General features: G+C 32.9%; 2 protein-coding genes across 2 annotated transcripts; one reads left to right on the top strand and one right to left on the bottom strand.

The window, feature by feature from the left end:
- The first annotated feature begins 53 nt into the window (after positions 1-53).
- On the top strand, positions 54-13,272 carry LOC106168912 (START domain-containing protein 10). The gene is made up of 6 exons (XM_013548171.2): positions 54-309; positions 3,249-3,396; positions 5,777-5,880; positions 6,170-6,293; positions 7,504-7,556; positions 9,672-13,272. Exons 1-6 carry the CDS (start codon positions 154-156, stop codon positions 9,888-9,890), a joined length of 804 nt encoding a protein of 267 aa, XP_013403625.1. The 5' UTR covers positions 54-153; the 3' UTR covers positions 9,891-13,272.
- On the bottom strand, positions 13,136-17,559 carry LOC106168906 (PDZ domain-containing protein 11-like). Its single transcript, XM_013548163.2, has 7 exons — positions 17,402-17,559; positions 16,845-16,931; positions 16,495-16,551; positions 15,852-15,902; positions 15,132-15,179; positions 14,809-14,869; positions 13,136-14,015 (listed from the first exon to the last, which is right to left on the bottom strand). Exons 1-7 carry the CDS (start codon positions 17,495-17,497, stop codon positions 13,963-13,965), a joined length of 453 nt encoding a protein of 150 aa, XP_013403617.1. The 5' UTR covers positions 17,498-17,559; the 3' UTR covers positions 13,136-13,962.
- Between the last annotated feature and the right edge of the window lie 7 nt (positions 17,560-17,566).

Genomic DNA, 17,566 nt, shown 5'->3' with positions numbered 1-17,566 from the left:
TGCTTCGAACGCAACTACCGTTGTTGTTATGCTTTTGCAACTGTCATCTTTGAGTACGTTATACACGCGTAACTTCCGGTTCAAAGAGATGCTACACAACGTGACAGGTCGAACTTTGAAGCGAGTAACAGGATACTAACTTAACACAGAACTATGCAGGTGGGAGAGGTGAGAGTCGCAATGGACTCAGACTTTGAGAAACTAAAAGAAATTTGTGAAAACCACGATGGTTGGAGACAGGATTATAACAAAAACGGAATTGTCGTGTGGACTAAATCTACAGACGTCACGAGTTTCAAGATGATCAAGGTGAGTGGGCGCTCTGGAGACGCTCTTGTGTAATTGTATGACCCTTGCACGAAGTTGTTATACATTCAATACAAACATTTTGAAGTAAATTCTCATTTTAAACGGTCCTCTGTTTCTTAGGTGCTGTCGTTGTCAAGGCAAGATTTTGCTTGTCACCAAACGCTCTTGTTTACAGATGTCTATGCTCTAGCTGTTACAGAAGTAGTGTTAGAGAATGTATAACTGTTAGTAAAGTGAAAATAACCCGCTCGCGACATGGAGTTGAATTTATTACATATACTATTGAAAGAGCCAAAGATTCTTGCTTGGCAAAAATGTATATTTTTATAATTTTATTTTAATTTTGGTACAAGTACATTTTTACAATGACCCAAAATATATTTATCAAGGTAATATTAATACATAAACAACAATTAAAGATAGGTTTCTTATTGTGACAATTACAGATGGCTACATATAACAGTATAGTTCTATCTTCTTGGATCAACCATATATCCTAGCATCCATGCATTTGTAACACATAGTTTGAAAAAAATATATATTTTGAATTATTGTAATGATTCCTCTCTGACAAGAGCACACTTTTTGATAATGAGGGAAAATGTTAAAAGTAGTGATAGAGACTTATCTCCGACTTTTCCTTCCATAATGCACTTCTCCTTTTCTTCATCTTCATAAACAATTGACTTAAGTTATTAGTACTCTCAGTGTCTTATTTGTTAAAAAGCAAAACTCTTTGGACATAGGGCATGATTTTAAATAAAAGGCGTGGTATCTTGATCGCTCTACATTACTACAATTCTTTTCAATCAGTATTTAAGTTAATATTTAATCTGTTCTATTTTGATGTGTGTTCCTCTTTATCTCACAGGACTGTTTACATTAAAACTTATTATGTACATTAGATATATGGCATTCAATCTTTTTTTTCAAAAGCAAAATGATACCATTTTTTTTGAGGGGAGGGGGCAGTCCTCTGAATTTATTACACATTTCTAATTTTAATTGTTTAAACACTTGATAAGTGTAATCTATCTGACCGCTTGATTTGACAATCAAATTTATTTGACTTGCAATAAGTAGTGTTTACCCATGGAGAATGAGTGGGAATTTAATATTTTCACCAGGATTATAGTACTACTTAAACAATAGGGACATATATCTTGAATGTACATGGATTAAGCAAATCAGTTTCCTCAACAGAATACTTTTACCTTTGCCCCATAGGTTTTTAAAACATTAAGAAATATCTTAATACATATATAGATAAAAGTACATAGAGATATCTCTTGGTTATCCCTCACAGAAGTGTTATAGGAATATTGTAGAATAAACTCACCTCCACACTTGGATTCCATGTGTTATTCCATTTTTCATATAATAATTAAATTCTAAATGACTGAGAGAGCCAGAAAAGTTTAAATTGCAAAATTTTTATTCAAAAGAATATCCTTACTGGCAAAAATGCTTTTCTCTCAAATCATCAGATGTTGGTTTTGGAATCAGATCGTTAAAAAAGAAGACTGTTTCACTGGCTACATATACTAGATAAATAAACCACTAGTTGTTGGCTTCACATTTGTAAAAATAGTCAAATATATCCTTACTAGTACTTCATAATGAGATGCAGGATGATCATTCATTTTATCAGACCTCATTCATCCGCCTGTCTTCTACTTCAATATCAGCTGCTACTTCTGATTATCAGTGATCAATATTTCCTGTGCTGCTGAGGACATTTTTATGGGAAACTGTTGTAGGGGATGTCACATTTGTCATTTTGTTAGGCTTAGTCTGACTGTGCTGTACTAATTTAACACTAACACTTGGCAAGTGGAATAAAGAGGGAGCACTTTAGGTCTTAAATCTTTAATAATGGGAATCTGATTTGCAAACTAAAAGACTGTGGTTATGGACCCTGGGTGTATAGAGATCGATTTATACTATTAGTGATTTTAAAGGAGAATGTATAATTCTGTCAGTAAACAATGTAACTTTTATGTGACATGAAAATAAAGCTATAGAAATTGAAAAGGTTATGGAAAATAGTACCTAGTTAGATCTGTCACATTTTACGTAAGATTGATTGCTTAGTATACTGAACATTCAGCTGCATGAATATTTGTGCCCTATGAATAATTGATAGTCATATCTATTTGTCCAATTTCACTCATTGCAGCATAACAGGACTGCCAATAAGCAGTAGTGTATTATACTTTACACTGCATTTCCCAGCGTTAAAAACAATACAGGCATCATTAACAGTCTGTGCCAAAAACTTTTCGACTTGCAGGCCATCCTGGTCACCAGGGTCTGAGAATCTACTGGTCCAAACCAAAATTTGCTGGTCCAAGTCCAATTAAAAAGAAAATTACTCAGATTAACACATTGACATTAAACCGACTTCTTGTTAAAAATAAGAAAAATTGAAAATAAGAATCATGGGATTCAACAAGAACTGACATTTAGCATGAACATTTATAAAACATATTGGAGTAGATGTTACAGCTGAAAAAATCCACTGTCCCAGTCGGGCCAGTAACTACATGACCATTTTTCAGAAATTTCACTGATCCAGATCAATTAATACTGACACTAGTTAACTTTGCAGACTGCATTAATACTTCATAATAGAAGATCTATATGGGGATTCCTCAAAGCTTTGATGTATTTCTTGCCAGTATTAAGTATCCCCATGGATGCCAAATGAATTGCTTTCTTTAATAAAGCCGTTTATGGTTTTTATGATTGCTTTCTTGTCCTCACTGCCTAATGAAATGTAAAACTGAAGGTTTTACTCTTCTAATAAAACCAGAAAAACACAATTCACTACAAGTATCATGTAGTTTTGCAGGACTTGCATATATAAGGTAATCTTAAATTGAGTCAGCGCAATTTTAAAGTACTGTATTAAATTTTCATTTCTTTTCTTTTTTCAGGTTTTTAGCACATTTAAAGATATCCCAGCAGATGTAATGTATGATGTTCTTCATGACCCATCATATAGGAGAGTATGGGACACAAATATGATAGAGGGCTTTGAGGTTTGCTGTTTAAATCCAAACAATGATATTGGGTATTATGCAAGTGAGTGTATGATATGTTTTTAAATAGCATTATTAAAAACATATGGTCCAGAAATTTAGTACTGTTTCATGTACATTTATTTTATATTATTTATTTATATTATTTATTCATGTTTGATATCAATAACTTTCAGTTATAAAATATTTTGATAAATACAGAGAGAAGACAAATGATGACAAATGGTGAAATTGATTTTTTTATGTCCAACTAAAACTTGTGCATTTACTGTATGTCTGTTGTGTTGTAAGTTGCGGATCGTCCAAGTTGACTGAACTTTTTGGGTCTTCACACTTGTCTTTGCTTGACAAGTGCCACACTTGGCAAGTGCCACGCCCATAACAATCAATCATTTGTAACTGTCAAGATCTGGAGTCTGATAGATCGAAAGTGACCATAGCTCATAAATTATGGGCCCTAAGAACAAAAAAAGAGGGGCAGTCTTCTTACACTCCAGTGAGCATGTTTTATTGCTATTGTTTTAAGTGATATATCTCCCATTTTTTCACCTTGTATTTTTTAAATTTTGGTTTGTATTTTATTACTTGCAGTGTACATTTCATTGTGGTGCACTTTTGGTAGACTTACTATTGAATGATAAAATGTTATTTATTTCCTCTCATGCATTAAATTTTTTAAATCAGTGGTTATATTTGAACTTATTGATTTTTTTTGAACAGCCAAATCTTGTAAAATGTAAAATAGGAATATTGAGATATATATAAAATTATTTATTGAGTTTTGATTTATTATTCAACTGAACTATGATATCCCTCTAAAGAACTTAAAATTTTGAAATGAAGTGCATTTCCCATTAATTTATAATGGATCTACAGTTAGAGATAATTCAGATATCATGCAGACAGTCATTTAAAAAGTGACTAGGTCAATGATGCTTTTGGTAGGGAGATGAAAGTATTTTTTCTTGGGTTCATTTCATCTCTCCTTGTGATGTTTTTTTTTCATGGAAATGACCAAAGGGTTTGATTGCTTCTCTAGATAGCAATCCAATTTTCAAGTTCGGCTCTGAGAAAAAATGTCTTGACTCGCACAGGGAATTCATTCTTAATCTAAAATCAATTGGTGTATTCAGTTCAAGTAATTGTCCAATATTCAGTTTTGTTTACCAGTTTGGTAACACTCTTATCATATTTTCATATTTAAAATGTGTTGAATTCATGAAATTGAATAATTGCATAAGGGCTTCAGGTCTCAAGAACAAGTAATTGTTAGGGTAAAAAATTTGATGTGGATTGTGAGTGACTGAATATGGCTGTCAATTTCTTAGATGTCAGTTATATTACAACAAGTACATGTCTTATCTCTTCAAAGTTGCTTCACAAAAGGCATATTTTAATGTAGGCTAACTTGGTTTTACCAACAGACAGGTGAAATTAAAGGCAATTGACCAAGTCCTAGACAAGTGTTATTCACGTCACAGAGAACAAGGAAAACCCATCAATTATTCCAAAGCTTGAGCTTAATCAGTGTCATAGCAGAGAGGAAATCAATTAAGCAGGGCGAATCTTCCTCGTTAAATTGCATTTTTCTTTTCTGTAACAATTTCCCACTTGATTAAACCAGCTAGAAACAGGAGAGAATCGATGATTTGGGGGGCACCGAGTGGATAAAAAATTTGCACTTAATCTGAAGTTCGTCGAGAATTTTGTCATTATGAAATATCTTACATTTCTAGTTTGACTAATCAGATGACTTTTACATAAAAAAAGAATTGACTAAGAATGTCTTAGCACTCTACTTGATAAAAAGGCTTCAAGGACTAATTTTTGCTGAGGGTATTATCTAAAACGTATGCAAATATTTTTATCCCTCTTCTTCAAGAACCTGCAGAAAAGATGGTCTGTTTCTGACAAAATGATCTCAATGTAGATAATGTGAATCTCTGCTAAGAGGCAAAACTATTCCTCCCTCAGCAGGGGGAAAAGAGTTATAATTTCCAGTTTGAATCGATTGTCCAATAAGGAAGGATTACATGTTTTCCCCCACAGATGAGTATTTTGATATGCCTAGGTTCTGATTGAGACAAAATAATGAATAAATGACTCTCTTGCAGTGAATTTCATTGGAAACTGTTGATGTATTAAAAGTTATAATCCTGACATAGCAGAAATCAACACCTGGTCCAGGTGTACAGCTGAATAAGCCATATACCTGAGTATTCACCTGAGTTGACTAGTTCTCTTACAGCTGTTCAAATCAAACATTTCCTTTGTGCATACAGAAAGGTCAGAAACCCACGCTTCTGTTATTATTGATGAATGTAAGCAAAGGGATTAGAGTAGGGGTTTTTGATACAGTGTATGTGCACTGTTATGTATTATATGTATGTGACGTAATGTGATGGTATTTGTTTTATTTGCAGTTAAATGTCCAGGGCCTATAAGAAACAGAGACTTTGTCACTCAAAGGTCATGGCTAGCAACAGAAAAGGAATATTTGATTCTCAATCATTCAGTTAACCATGAGGTGGGACACAAAAGTGCTAAATCCATTTATTGTTTTAATAATTAAATGTTACCAAATAATGAATGCTGACTTGACAAATCTAATCTATCCATTTATCACTGTTAATGGCTGATGTATCAGTTTTCTGATAAAAGTTTTTTTTAGTGTAATGACTGATAATAATTATAGGTCATACAACAGCATTTGTTTCACATACACACATACTCACACAGCTTTGTACACAGGCACACACACACCTGATGCAACATGTACAAAACTGTTTTTTTTTTTATTATTTTGTTTATTTTAGTTAGTTCCAATCAAGAAGGGCTTCCTTCGTGGCATGTCCTATCTCACAGGCTATGTGATGCGCCCTCTGGAATCAAATTCCAAGGGTTGCCAACTTTACTATGTGACACAGTGTGATCCTAAAGGTATGTAGGTGACAACAGAGAGATGAACACCCTGTAGCTCTTTTGGAATTGAGAAAAGGAAAATTATTTGACAAAAATGAATGGGAGAAGATAATCTTGAAAGTGTCATAACTGTTGTGCCTTTAAAGCCGCAATTGTTGGGTGTACTTGGGGGATCTGAGTGAAGGTGCTTTTGAAATAAGCCCCAAGAATAATCCTCCCCTGGCAGTTTTATTTAATCGAAGCTGGGTTCAAGGTCAGGTTTGTGTGTTTATTTTGATCACTTAAGTACTTGGAAACTTGATCCTGTCTATTGAAAAGCACTTTTAGCTTTGGCTTGCCATACAAAATATGTAAATACCAAATAAAGACATTTTGCATGTTTGGGAAAAAACAATGAATAAGAAATAAAATTACTGAATTCCAAATTTGTTTCAACAAAAGGCTCCAAAAGATTTCAATCCACAAGTTGCATTTCACAAAAATTCTAAAAGATGACCTACATTTTGTTTTTCCATTAAAAAAATTGATGAATTTCTATTTCAAGTGTGATTTTCTAGACAATGGCTTATAGCTGTGTGGTTGGAATTGCACGCTAAAATATGTGTGCTACATTTATTATGGACTAATTTAGGCAGACCAATATGTGATAAATACTGTCAGACTAATATCAAGTTTGACTTCAAGCACAAATCCATTTCAATTTAGCCAGCTGAAAATGCAACTTCAGCAAAACATAGGACGATCATGATTATCAGACTTTGCAAATTAATTAGATAAAAGATGTTTCTTTTTTTTTCATTTTTTCTTAATTTAACATATTTTAGCTTATTGCACCCTATAGTCCAATTGTCTGTGTACTTTGGCATATTATTCACAAGCTATCACATAACAGGAACGATCAATTGAGTTTAGTTACCCATTTATCTCATGCAAAAATGTGCATTTAAAGATTATTTCCTGAAAATATGCTGCAGGAGTACTGCTTCTCTTGTTTGGGATAAAATTGAGTGGTTTTGTAAATATGAAGAGCGCTTTACTTGCCAATGTGTTTGAAAGGTACTTTTTTAAGCCATTGAATTTTTTACTGTTTAAGGTGCATTTTTTAAATATTGATTATACTTGCTACTTGGGAAGCATTAAAAAAGTTAAGAATAAAAGTAAATTCTTCAGTCATTGCCAGTTTATTGAATGAACCAATTGTAAAATTTATACAATTTTTACATTTCAGGCAAATTGCCAAGTTGGGGAGTTAATAAACTTACAACCATGCTGGCTCCTAAGGTAACAATTTTAAATGTTTAGCACCAACATTTCTGCAAATTGTGTAGTTTTGCGTCATCTGTTTTTGCATAAATCTGTGACACACAAGTTAAGGAAAGGAGCAAGGGTCAATGCTACAGATCCTAGGAAAACTCCAGTGAGAGTATCTCACACACACACACACACACACACACACACACACACACACACAGCCCATCATCTGATTCCCTTCTACAAAGTGTCTTTGGCCTGTCATGCCATTTGAATCCTGAAGTCATAGGGTGTATTCCCAGAGCTTTTAGATCAATCTATCCATACGGGGAGTCTCACTAGATTACTGTCAGATAATCCGGCTTAAATGTCCGTCCCGCCTACTACAAGCTGTAAGGGGGTAATTAACTTTCGTGCCTGCTCGGCTGACAGCTATTTAGCGTGAACCCTCAGGGAGTTGGGTTGATCTAAAGTAGATCGATCTAATCTCTGGGAATGGGGTCATAGACTTTTAGCAATAACCATTAGAACCCCATGGATTTGACCCTGGATAACACCTTACACAATGCCATCTAAAGGGTTAAAACTACCTTACACAACACCATCTGAAGGGTTCAAACTAGGTGTTCTAGTACACTTCTGTTTTCTAAGGTTGCCCCATACTGATATTTTCCTGTGTTAAGTAAAAAGTAAGGTGGCACTGCTGATACCAAAGGAACAATAGGAGCAAACTATCATTCCACTTAATACCATATCGTTGTATGCTAGTGAGTAAACCTAGATCACGAAACTGCATTCAGGACTCTTTCAACAACAACAACAACAACAAAGAAAAAATTCAAATTTTCACCTTATTGTACAGTTTGACTTCAAATCTTGGCAAACATAAAATGTTTTTGATCATTTTAAGGAGTTTATTTTGTCCCAGAAGATGACTGATTACTGCTCAGCAGTGTTGTCAGTTATTTTTCTACAAAGATTCCCTATAAAACTTTCAACTTCCAGGATTAAGTCTGCAAATATTTTTTGTAATGATGGATTAGAATGGGACCCAAGTGTTAAATCATGTTAATATAAAGTGCTTAATGGTTTTGAATCCCTCTTAAAAAGATTAAAGCCAAGCAACAATTAATTGAAGCATTGAAAATTGAATGGCTTGTTATTCAGAACATTGTCAATGTGTTTAGTGTGAGAGTAAGGGAAAATTATAGTCTTCTTGTTTGACCGATTTTGCCACTAGAAAGTTGAATTAATGATTGAGGGGGAAAAAATCTCAATTGCACCTCTTCCATGTTTAAAATCACTTCTAAATGCATTTGACTGTGGGAAACATCAATATGTCATGAGAAACAAGGTTAGTGCTATAAGTCAAGTCAAACAGACAGTCATATTTAATAGATAGACATTTCATTGATTTCTAGAAAGGTAGAGATGACAGTGTTTGTGTCTGGATTTTCATTGTTTGATAATCAGTCAGAGCTGTATTCCATACTGCTCATTGTTGAGAATCTCTGCCAGCATCCATAGAGCTATCAAATTTTCTGATCATTGGATTTTCTGGGCTAGGTTCATGATCACTAGAGAGGATGAAAGATGATATCTGTTGTAAAATTGATGGTTATTAAGTGATCTACATGTAAAATGTCTTTAGCATGAATGTGAAACTTCGCAATAAAATGGTATCTGTGGTGTTTTGGTGGCAGACTGGAGCCATTTAGGAGTCATTGTAACTGTTGCTACATTGTAAATTGAATACCATTTTGAGAGCACTTGATTTAAGATGCAGGAGTATTGACATTTGTTGTAGATGGTTTACTGTTCTGTTTTTTCTCCTCAGTAAAATTTTTTAGTTCTGTGTTTCTTATAAAAGACAGATAGCATTGTATTATGTTCTAATGGGGAGGAAATACACTGTGGAATAACTGTTTTGTACCTGCATACTGTCTGTTACAAGGTTGACTCTTTGATAAAGTTGATACTTAATGCCAGAAATTATTTGTCATATAAAAAGCTGAATGTGCAATTATTTCCTGCCATTTATTATATAGGCTATAGTATATGGATCAACTCAAATGGTTGTAGATATGTCACCATAAGAAAAGCTTTTATTGAGGATTGATTTGTACATTTTTATTTCATTTTCAGATTATACAACGACTGCAGAAGGCGGCCAAAAATTACGAATCTTGGAAGTCTAAGAATAATCCCAGTTTCAAGCCGTGGATATATCCAGAACAGATCACTATACCTCGTCTTAACTATGACCACATCAAAGCCTTCTCAGACAGTCTTGCACAATCTGAAGAATCCTTGGAAGATGAAGAAAATTTCAAATTATCCGATTTTCATGATGAAGATGTATAATATTTGTGTATATACAAGCGATTTATCATATATAGGGAAACTTAATGATGGTAAATGCCAAGATCTGTATAATTTATGATATTATAGGAAAGTAATTTAGTTTTAGAAGGGAATAAAATAAATACTTGGATAATGCCAAGAAAGAACTGTACTTCCAAAGTTAAACAAAAACATAATATTTATACATTAATTGCTCAAAATAGTTTTAAAACACATTTGCCATGGTCTTCTGACATGTGATCTCTAATGTAATCTTTTCAAAAATCTATACACATATTAGATGGAAATCCCTTCCCAAAACCTTTTATATAATCTTATATAACTCTAATCTTTATATTAATGGATGATGTTTTATAGACACCTAAAATTGTCTCTTAACTTCTTCCTAAAACTTCGGTTGTGTGTGTCTTATTTTGTGCAGGGGCTTGGGTCATTTGGTATTTAAGGCTAGGGTTTTCATAGCGTAATAAGCCTTAGGCTTTAAAAGGTTTCATGTTAGGCTACATTTTGAAGGGAATCATATGGTCACTATACAATAACTGTTTTTATTTATTTATTTATTTAATATAAATATTTATTTATTCATAAATGTGTGACCAGACTTCAGAAGGACCCAATTATTCCTCTGTCATCTGATCACACAACTTTCCAAAGTAGTTGAAGGTGGCAAGTTGACTTCATTTCCTCTTGCAGTGTTTTTTTTTTTTTTTTTTTTTTTTTTTTTTTTGATACAGTTATTATCGATTTTAGATGTATAAGAATAGTAATAATAACTTTCTTCAGATCTTCAAGTATCTTAACTTTAAATAGATCTCTTACCTAGTTGGACATTCCATTTTGAAATTAATCAAGAACACTATGTCATAGCTAAATGAGACTCCAGAAGTATTGAGGGTTTTTAGAAACTAAATATTTTGAATGTATTCATTATTATCAATTATTTACAATATCTAATGTAATTTGCATCTTGATATATGTTAACTGGAGTTTGTTACCACACCTCATATATATATATACAGAGACAGAAAGGTCTGTTTATAAATATAAACAACTACAGATGGAGGTTTAATGGTGAACATGAAATTTCACCACCAAAAATGCTGTGATGAGCCCTAGTGCAGGCAAAACCTGTCATGATGTGAATATAAATTTCATGCAATTGACAATCAATTTTGAGACTTTTTGTAGTGAACGCCTAGGATACTGTCAAATGTCACTACACAAATTGCTATGTATGCAAGGCACTGTAACATCACAACAAATGTAACACATCTGTACAGACTGTTTTGTTGCACAAACATGTCGCGACTGTAGCATATTTCATGTCACGCCATGAACTAACAAGCAGTCCTCATATTTCATCATATTAAGTTTTACAGGAAGTCGTGCAGGGATGGAGTTCGTGCCATTTGGAACTGAAATATAATAATTGCGTTTGCTGTGACAGTCGTATGTTCCAGATCTTCCAAATTACAGGAAGTTGACTTATGAAGAATGTCAACATAGCGGATGGGAGTTGAGTATCACTCTTTTTGCAGGGTTGTGGGTCTGCAGCTATTTCTGTTATACCAGTGATGTAAACACTGGTCCCATTCCAAATACCAGTAAAATTGAAACAGTTTGTCAGTATAGTAAGCTAACAGGTCACACCATTCAGGCCAGCAAATTTTTAGGCTTAACTGTTGTGATGGGATACTAAAGTTTTTGTCACATGCTGCTACATTATGTCAAAGATTCAAACTTACAGGGAGTTTGTATTAAACATTTTAATGCACACACAAGTCTTGTTCAGCTTGGGAAGACCCTAGCACCCCGAGTGTCAAAGGTTGCTGGAAACTCGCTTCTGTCTTATCAACGTGCCTCTGCTGTGTCCAGAAAATTGTACAAGGCAGATACATGGTGATTTGGAGTAATAATAATTCATTCAAAATTTTCAAGGTTGATGTTTCACAATATTTAAATCCTAAATTTGTACTACATTTGGTAATTCAATAAAAATCTTTAAAAATTTGATTTTTTCTAAGACATTTAAAAGAACTTGAATATGAAAAAGGGTCAATTTATTTAAGTTTTTTCAGTATTTACTCATGACTTTTGGTACTTGAAATTTGCCATTTCTTCTCGAGGGTTGTTCCTTCTCTTCATACATAAAAAGCTTATTGTTCTGAATTTTGATATAAAACCTGTCATAAAGTGCATCCCTTCTTTGATCCAAAATGTTCTGGTTACAAATCAAATAGTCTCTGAGACTTGGGGTGGAGCTGGCTGAATGTAAGTAAAGTGTGGGAGACTTGATACACACTGCTATGGTCTGTAACAGGTTGTGTATGTTTTATTTTGCAGTCTTTCACTATAGCTGTTGATGTTCAAGTTGATATAGGAGGTTCCTATATGTTGATATAGGTATCTCTTATTTTTAATGTGTATTTTGGATTGCTAATGAAAATAAATGCTTATTTTTATGTACATTTTGAAAAATGTTTAAAAAAATAGGCATTAACAAAACTGATTTTCATACATGCAGATAAAAAAGTTTTTAGAATATGTAGTTTTGAAACGTTTTTGAAAGGCCATAATTAACTTCATTATGATCGCCATATTTGCATGCTTAAAGATAAAAAATGTGATTATTACTCTTATAAACTTTTGTGTAAGAAGAAAAAGTTAAGCTTAAAAGCTTTTAAAATAAGATGACTGTGTCAATCATTAGTATAAAATGATACAGCAGAGTTGAAGTCCTTTGCCAAGAATTATTAAATACTTTTCATATGCACGTTTTTAAAATAATCTTTAAGTTATAGGAAACCTACATGCACGGTAAACAGTCTTGTTTTTGAGTATTGATTTTTTTCAACTGTTAGACTCAAAGAAGTGGTTTTTGATCAAGGGTTACTGTACCACCAGCCAGTTTTTTTGCACTTTTATTGTTAACACATTTTCTCCAGTGGTGGAAATATCAAAAATTTTAAAGAGCAAATAGCCATATAAATAAAATATATCTGGTAGTAGATATGAAAACTTTTTGGAAGCTTTTTCAGTTACATCTATGTTATAATCCCTTTGATGTGCCTAACCTTGCTAGTGGTGCAGTATTACCTCTCTGGTTATATTTATAGCCTTATTTTTCAGTATTTCTCTAGTATTATTATTTCCCCTGTGCAATATAATTTTATTGCATAGCAGGGTTTACAACTTGAGCTGGCTTGAAGGTACAAAGTGTTCACAATTGAAAGGCCAAGCCATACTTTATCCATGTTATGTTTTATTTTCTCTGTGATTATTTTTTGGGTTTGTTGCACATTTGTCTGTTAGCACTTTATCTTTCTTTCAGTTTTCTGTTTTATTGATTGCAGATTATATGCAATAAAGATAATCAGTTTCATTTGTTGTGATGACTCCATTTTATTTCTTCCATCAAGCTAATTGAAAATTTGTCTGAAACCAGCTGCACAAATTTTTGAAAAAATAAAATGATCATTTAAAAATTATTCATTAGTTGGACAGTGATGTGAAGTCAATCCAACCAATTATATACGAGATAAAGCACAATTAAGATAGTGTTTCTCTGCTTTATAAATTTTTTATAAATGTACAGCTTAGATAAAATTATAGCAGGCTGATATGAACAAATGTTTCTTAAAACATAACTCTTGGTGGTCTTGATATCATGAAATGTGTTTCTAACTACTTTGAAACATGATATACTCTTGAATTGATTTCATGTAACAGTTAAATAGCTTGATCCTGTCAATATTTCACAAAATCTGGAAGTACATGAAAATTACTAAAAAAAAAAAAAAAAAACTCCCAAGAAGTACTCATTTTAAATATTCCCCAATAACAAAAAATTGTAACAGCTGTCTCAATATAAACAGTCTTTGTTCAATCTACAAACTAATAGAAAATGAAGTTTCCCATAAAAAATAAAAAATTAAAGATCTTTCATCCAGTGATGCCTCTAATATGAGTATTGTGATGTGGTTTGATGATAATGAAAAAAAATCACTAATAATAACAGTATTGGCTTTGGAATGAATGGCAGCTGTTTATCCAACGTCCAGGGCAGCATGTTCTACTGGGTGGCACTCCGAAGTGGACGTATCTTGCCATATGTTCTATCATAACCTAAAGAAGAATACAATATGCAATCAGAGCCCTAGCATGATGGGAGTTTGTAACTTAAAATTTAAAAAATCAAAACTATTTATGAAAATATCATTATTAACCTAAAATCCCTTTCATCACAAAGAATTTTATCAACTTCTTAATTCACTTCAACATAGAATAATAGATGCATCAAACAATTTCAATTCCAATACTCCAATGTCTCTCAAAATACTGTCATCAGAGAAAGAGGCTATGGGTGTAATAAGGTAAAACTCTGAATTTAAGTTTATGTGAAGAATCTATTATTGAAATCTGTTCATTGACCTTTCCTCTTTTAGGGACGTAATCTTGGGTAGATTTTTTTCTTTTTGCTTTGCCAAATTGCTGCTCAGGCTGGGCTCCCATGCCTAGATTGATCTAACAGGATCAATCCATCTCCAAGGGGTTTTTCGCTAAATTGCTTTCAGCTTAAGCAGCTTATATGTCTGGCACACCTACTGTAGCTGCTAATCGATAATTAATTACTCCCTAGCAGCTTCAGTAGGTGTGACAGACAACAAAGCCGCTTAAGTTGATTGCAATTTAGCAAGAATCCCCTATGAGATAGATCAATCCACAGTTAGTACGACAGGGTCTGGAAATGGTCCCTTATTCATCACTTTCTCCTAATGGTTTGAATTTAACTAAAACAAGTCAAATCAACCCTATTTTGTTTAGCCATTTTAAGTCTGTTAAAACATTTGGTTAGATTGCCGAGTGTTAGCGCTACCCCAGGTAATGTGAAGGTTAATCTTACTGTAACAATACTCACCATATGGAAAATATCTCACAGTCAATTGCACATCCAAGTTTCTTTTTAAAATTTTTACAGCCTAAAAAGTGAACATGAATATCTGTCATTAAAATAATATCGCCAAATGTTAATATTTTAAAACTTTGATCCTTCATATTAGTGTTAAAAACAATTAAGCTCAAGACTCCTGAAAGGCATTCAAATCTCAACACATTAAAGCTCTAAATACATCACTGGTTTGAATCTATTTCTTCATTCAAAATTACATTAACTTTATAGTTACTGTTTTATAAATCTGGTCTTCAATTTCTACTACAGATAAAACATAATTTCATACTGACCTCTGCATGTTCAACATTCAAGAAGTCTGCTTCATTAACAGTTATTATCTGAAAAAATTAATGGAATGTCTTCATTTATATTTTTCACTCATATGTGTGTATTATTATATCTTTTCTTAAATTCATGACTCCACCATGCTTTTAACTGCAGAAGTAAGATATAAATAAATTGTGTCATCTTTTTTTATTAGATCAACTTAATATAAAAATAAATAAAGAGACTAAAAATATCCAAGCTTCCTTCAGGGATGAAAGAAAGTATGTTGACACCTGACCACAAATTAAACTAAGGTTGTTTTTAATTCATTCTCAAAACAGGTTTATAGCTGAATTTCTGGACATTTTAATCCCTTTATTCATTTATCTTTATCTAAATTTGATCAATAAAAAATGGCACCATTCACTTCTTTCTTACTTTACAAACAGAAAGTAATGCAGTGGACTTACATATTCCTGAATCAATGTATGTAAAACAAGCAAATAGCAGTTGTCCTAACAGCCAGGCTTTTCCCAGCAAACCGTCCAGCTGTCATTTGGACAGCCTCCATTTGGATTCACTAAATGGCCGATATTTTCAAAGATGGCCAGACGGCTTATGAATTTTTTTAGAAAAAATGATTACTTGGACACCCTGAAATTTTGTAGGCAATGAAAGGTGATAATTTCGGACGGCCTGTACCCCCAATCTTGGGAAAAGCCCTGCTTAACAGCAAATCTCACCTGGTCTCCCTCCTTCAGTCCTAGTCTCTGTGCATCCGTGTTGGGAAGTACCTTCAGATTTATATGAAAAATATTAAATAATTAAAAAAGAAAAAAAATTAATCAATTTTTACCTACTGAACAGGGTTACCTTAATAAATCAGAAAATGCAGAGCATAAAAACATTCAGGAGTTTATCATGTAACGGCAAGAAAGATAATTAAGCACAAAATAATCATAATAATGACTAAAATTGAAAATATACATAAATAGAAATGTATTGGCATCACATTCATTTCATATTATACAATTATTGACTTTGCTTTGGGTCAGTATGTTGTCTTGCTGATTTATATTTTATTGATATCAAAACAATGGGACAACCTCAAGTTATCATGTGTGTGACTGGTTGGAACATTATCAAACAATTGGGTAGGGGCGTCAAAGTAGATATTATGTTTTTTGGTGGGATCTGGGAGGTAAATATGTAATTTAACCACATAGCAAATCCCTGAATACAACATCGTACTCTATGCCAAGTATATAATAAACACCTACATTGTATTTTATCAAAATTTGAGATTTCTATAGAAATAGATTTTTGAGACCTCTTGCAGATCAAGAAATTTGCACCATTTCTAGTGATAGAGATTTGATTTGTTACCTTTGATATATAGATTCCACAGTTGTGTTCTCTACCTCCTCTTACATTAAAACCAAGCTGAAACAAACAAAAGTAAATGTTTAAAAAAAAGTACAAGTGATAAATTTTTCACACTCTCTGAAGTCTTAAAAGACCTCATGATTGTTTATCAGTATAAAGTAGTATCTTTAATAATAATAATAATAATAATAATAATAATAATAATAATAATAATAATAACTAATTTTATTATTCTACAGGGATATACACAATCTACATGTATATGTTAACACATTTTCTCCAGTGATGGGCAAAACTTTAATAGCCATTTGCATAATATCTATAATCAAATTGAATGCAAGTGAAATCACCTGATCTGTAGTTTTATTTCTTCTGAGTTTCAGAGCTCTTGGCAAAAACTTCCTGAGATCATTATTGTAGTCTGGGTGATTCTGTCTCTATAAGAGTTAATATGACAAATGTTAACATGTAAATATGCAAATTTGCTGCACACAATCAAAGAAAATTAGAAGCAAATATCTGCTTTCTCATATAGTAACTTTATTCTGATTAAGTTACAGTTGTAGCGGTAGCCTTTTTCATGAAATATAGCAGTTTACATCACTGGCATTAGTTTGCTGCTTTTTTTATTTTGCACTGTTTTTGAGTTTCAAGTGACTTAAATGTATTTTTTTCACATGACAAAAGAACAAGTAAAACACTACAAATCTGGTAACTTAGCTTCAAAATTACCACAGATAATTCAAGTCAGATAACTGTACCAATACCCAATGCCAGTAACTCAATACAGTACAGTAAGTCATTAAGTGAACTGATACAATTTCCACTAGTGTTAAACTTGGCTGTCATGTCTAGATTACTCTAACTGTTACCATACACATTAAGAGGTGATTTGTTTTGCACATACCTCATCTAATGGTATCCATTTAGGCGGCAGTTCATATGCTGGTAGTTCTGCCTGAATCGTTTGATTTTGCTGTGCCGGCTGTGGTTCCCCCTGCATCTTGTTGACAACCGGAAGACATTGGGTACGCTTGAGACGATCATTAGAAAAAGCTTGGCACAGGGAGAT

Source organism: Lingula anatina, chromosome 3, assembly GCF_051362555.1.
Source record: "Lingula anatina isolate TDL-2025a chromosome 3, LinAna3.0, whole genome shotgun sequence".
Taxonomy (NCBI): Eukaryota; Metazoa; Brachiopoda; class Lingulata; order Lingulida; family Lingulidae; genus Lingula; species Lingula anatina.
Note: the sequence above shows the minus strand (reverse complement) of the source record. Positions and strands in the feature narration are given on the sequence as shown.

Bases quoted from the DNA above. Each gene is read 5' to 3' on its own strand.
- LOC106168912 (XM_013548171.2), top strand. From the start codon at position 154: ATGCAGGTGGGAGAGGTGAGAGTCGCAATGGACTCAGACTTTGAGAAA. The intron at 3,397-5,776 runs GTGAGTGTATGA...TTTTATTTGCAG, and splicing joins TGATATTGGGTATTATGCAA to TTAAATGTCCAGGGCCTATA. The intron at 7,557-9,671 runs GTAACAATTTTA...TTTCATTTTCAG, and splicing joins CAACCATGCTGGCTCCTAAG to ATTATACAACGACTGCAGAA.
- LOC106168906 (XM_013548163.2), bottom strand. From the start codon at position 17,497: ATGCAGGGGGAACCACAGCCGGCACAGCAAAATCAAACGATTCAGGCA. The intron at 15,903-16,494 runs GTAACAAATCAA...ATAAATCTGAAG, and splicing joins GTGGAATCTATATATCAAAG to GTACTTCCCAACACGGATGC. The intron at 14,870-15,131 runs GTCAGTATGAAA...TTCACTTTTTAG, and splicing joins TGAATGTTGAACATGCAGAG to GCTGTAAAAATTTTAAAAAG.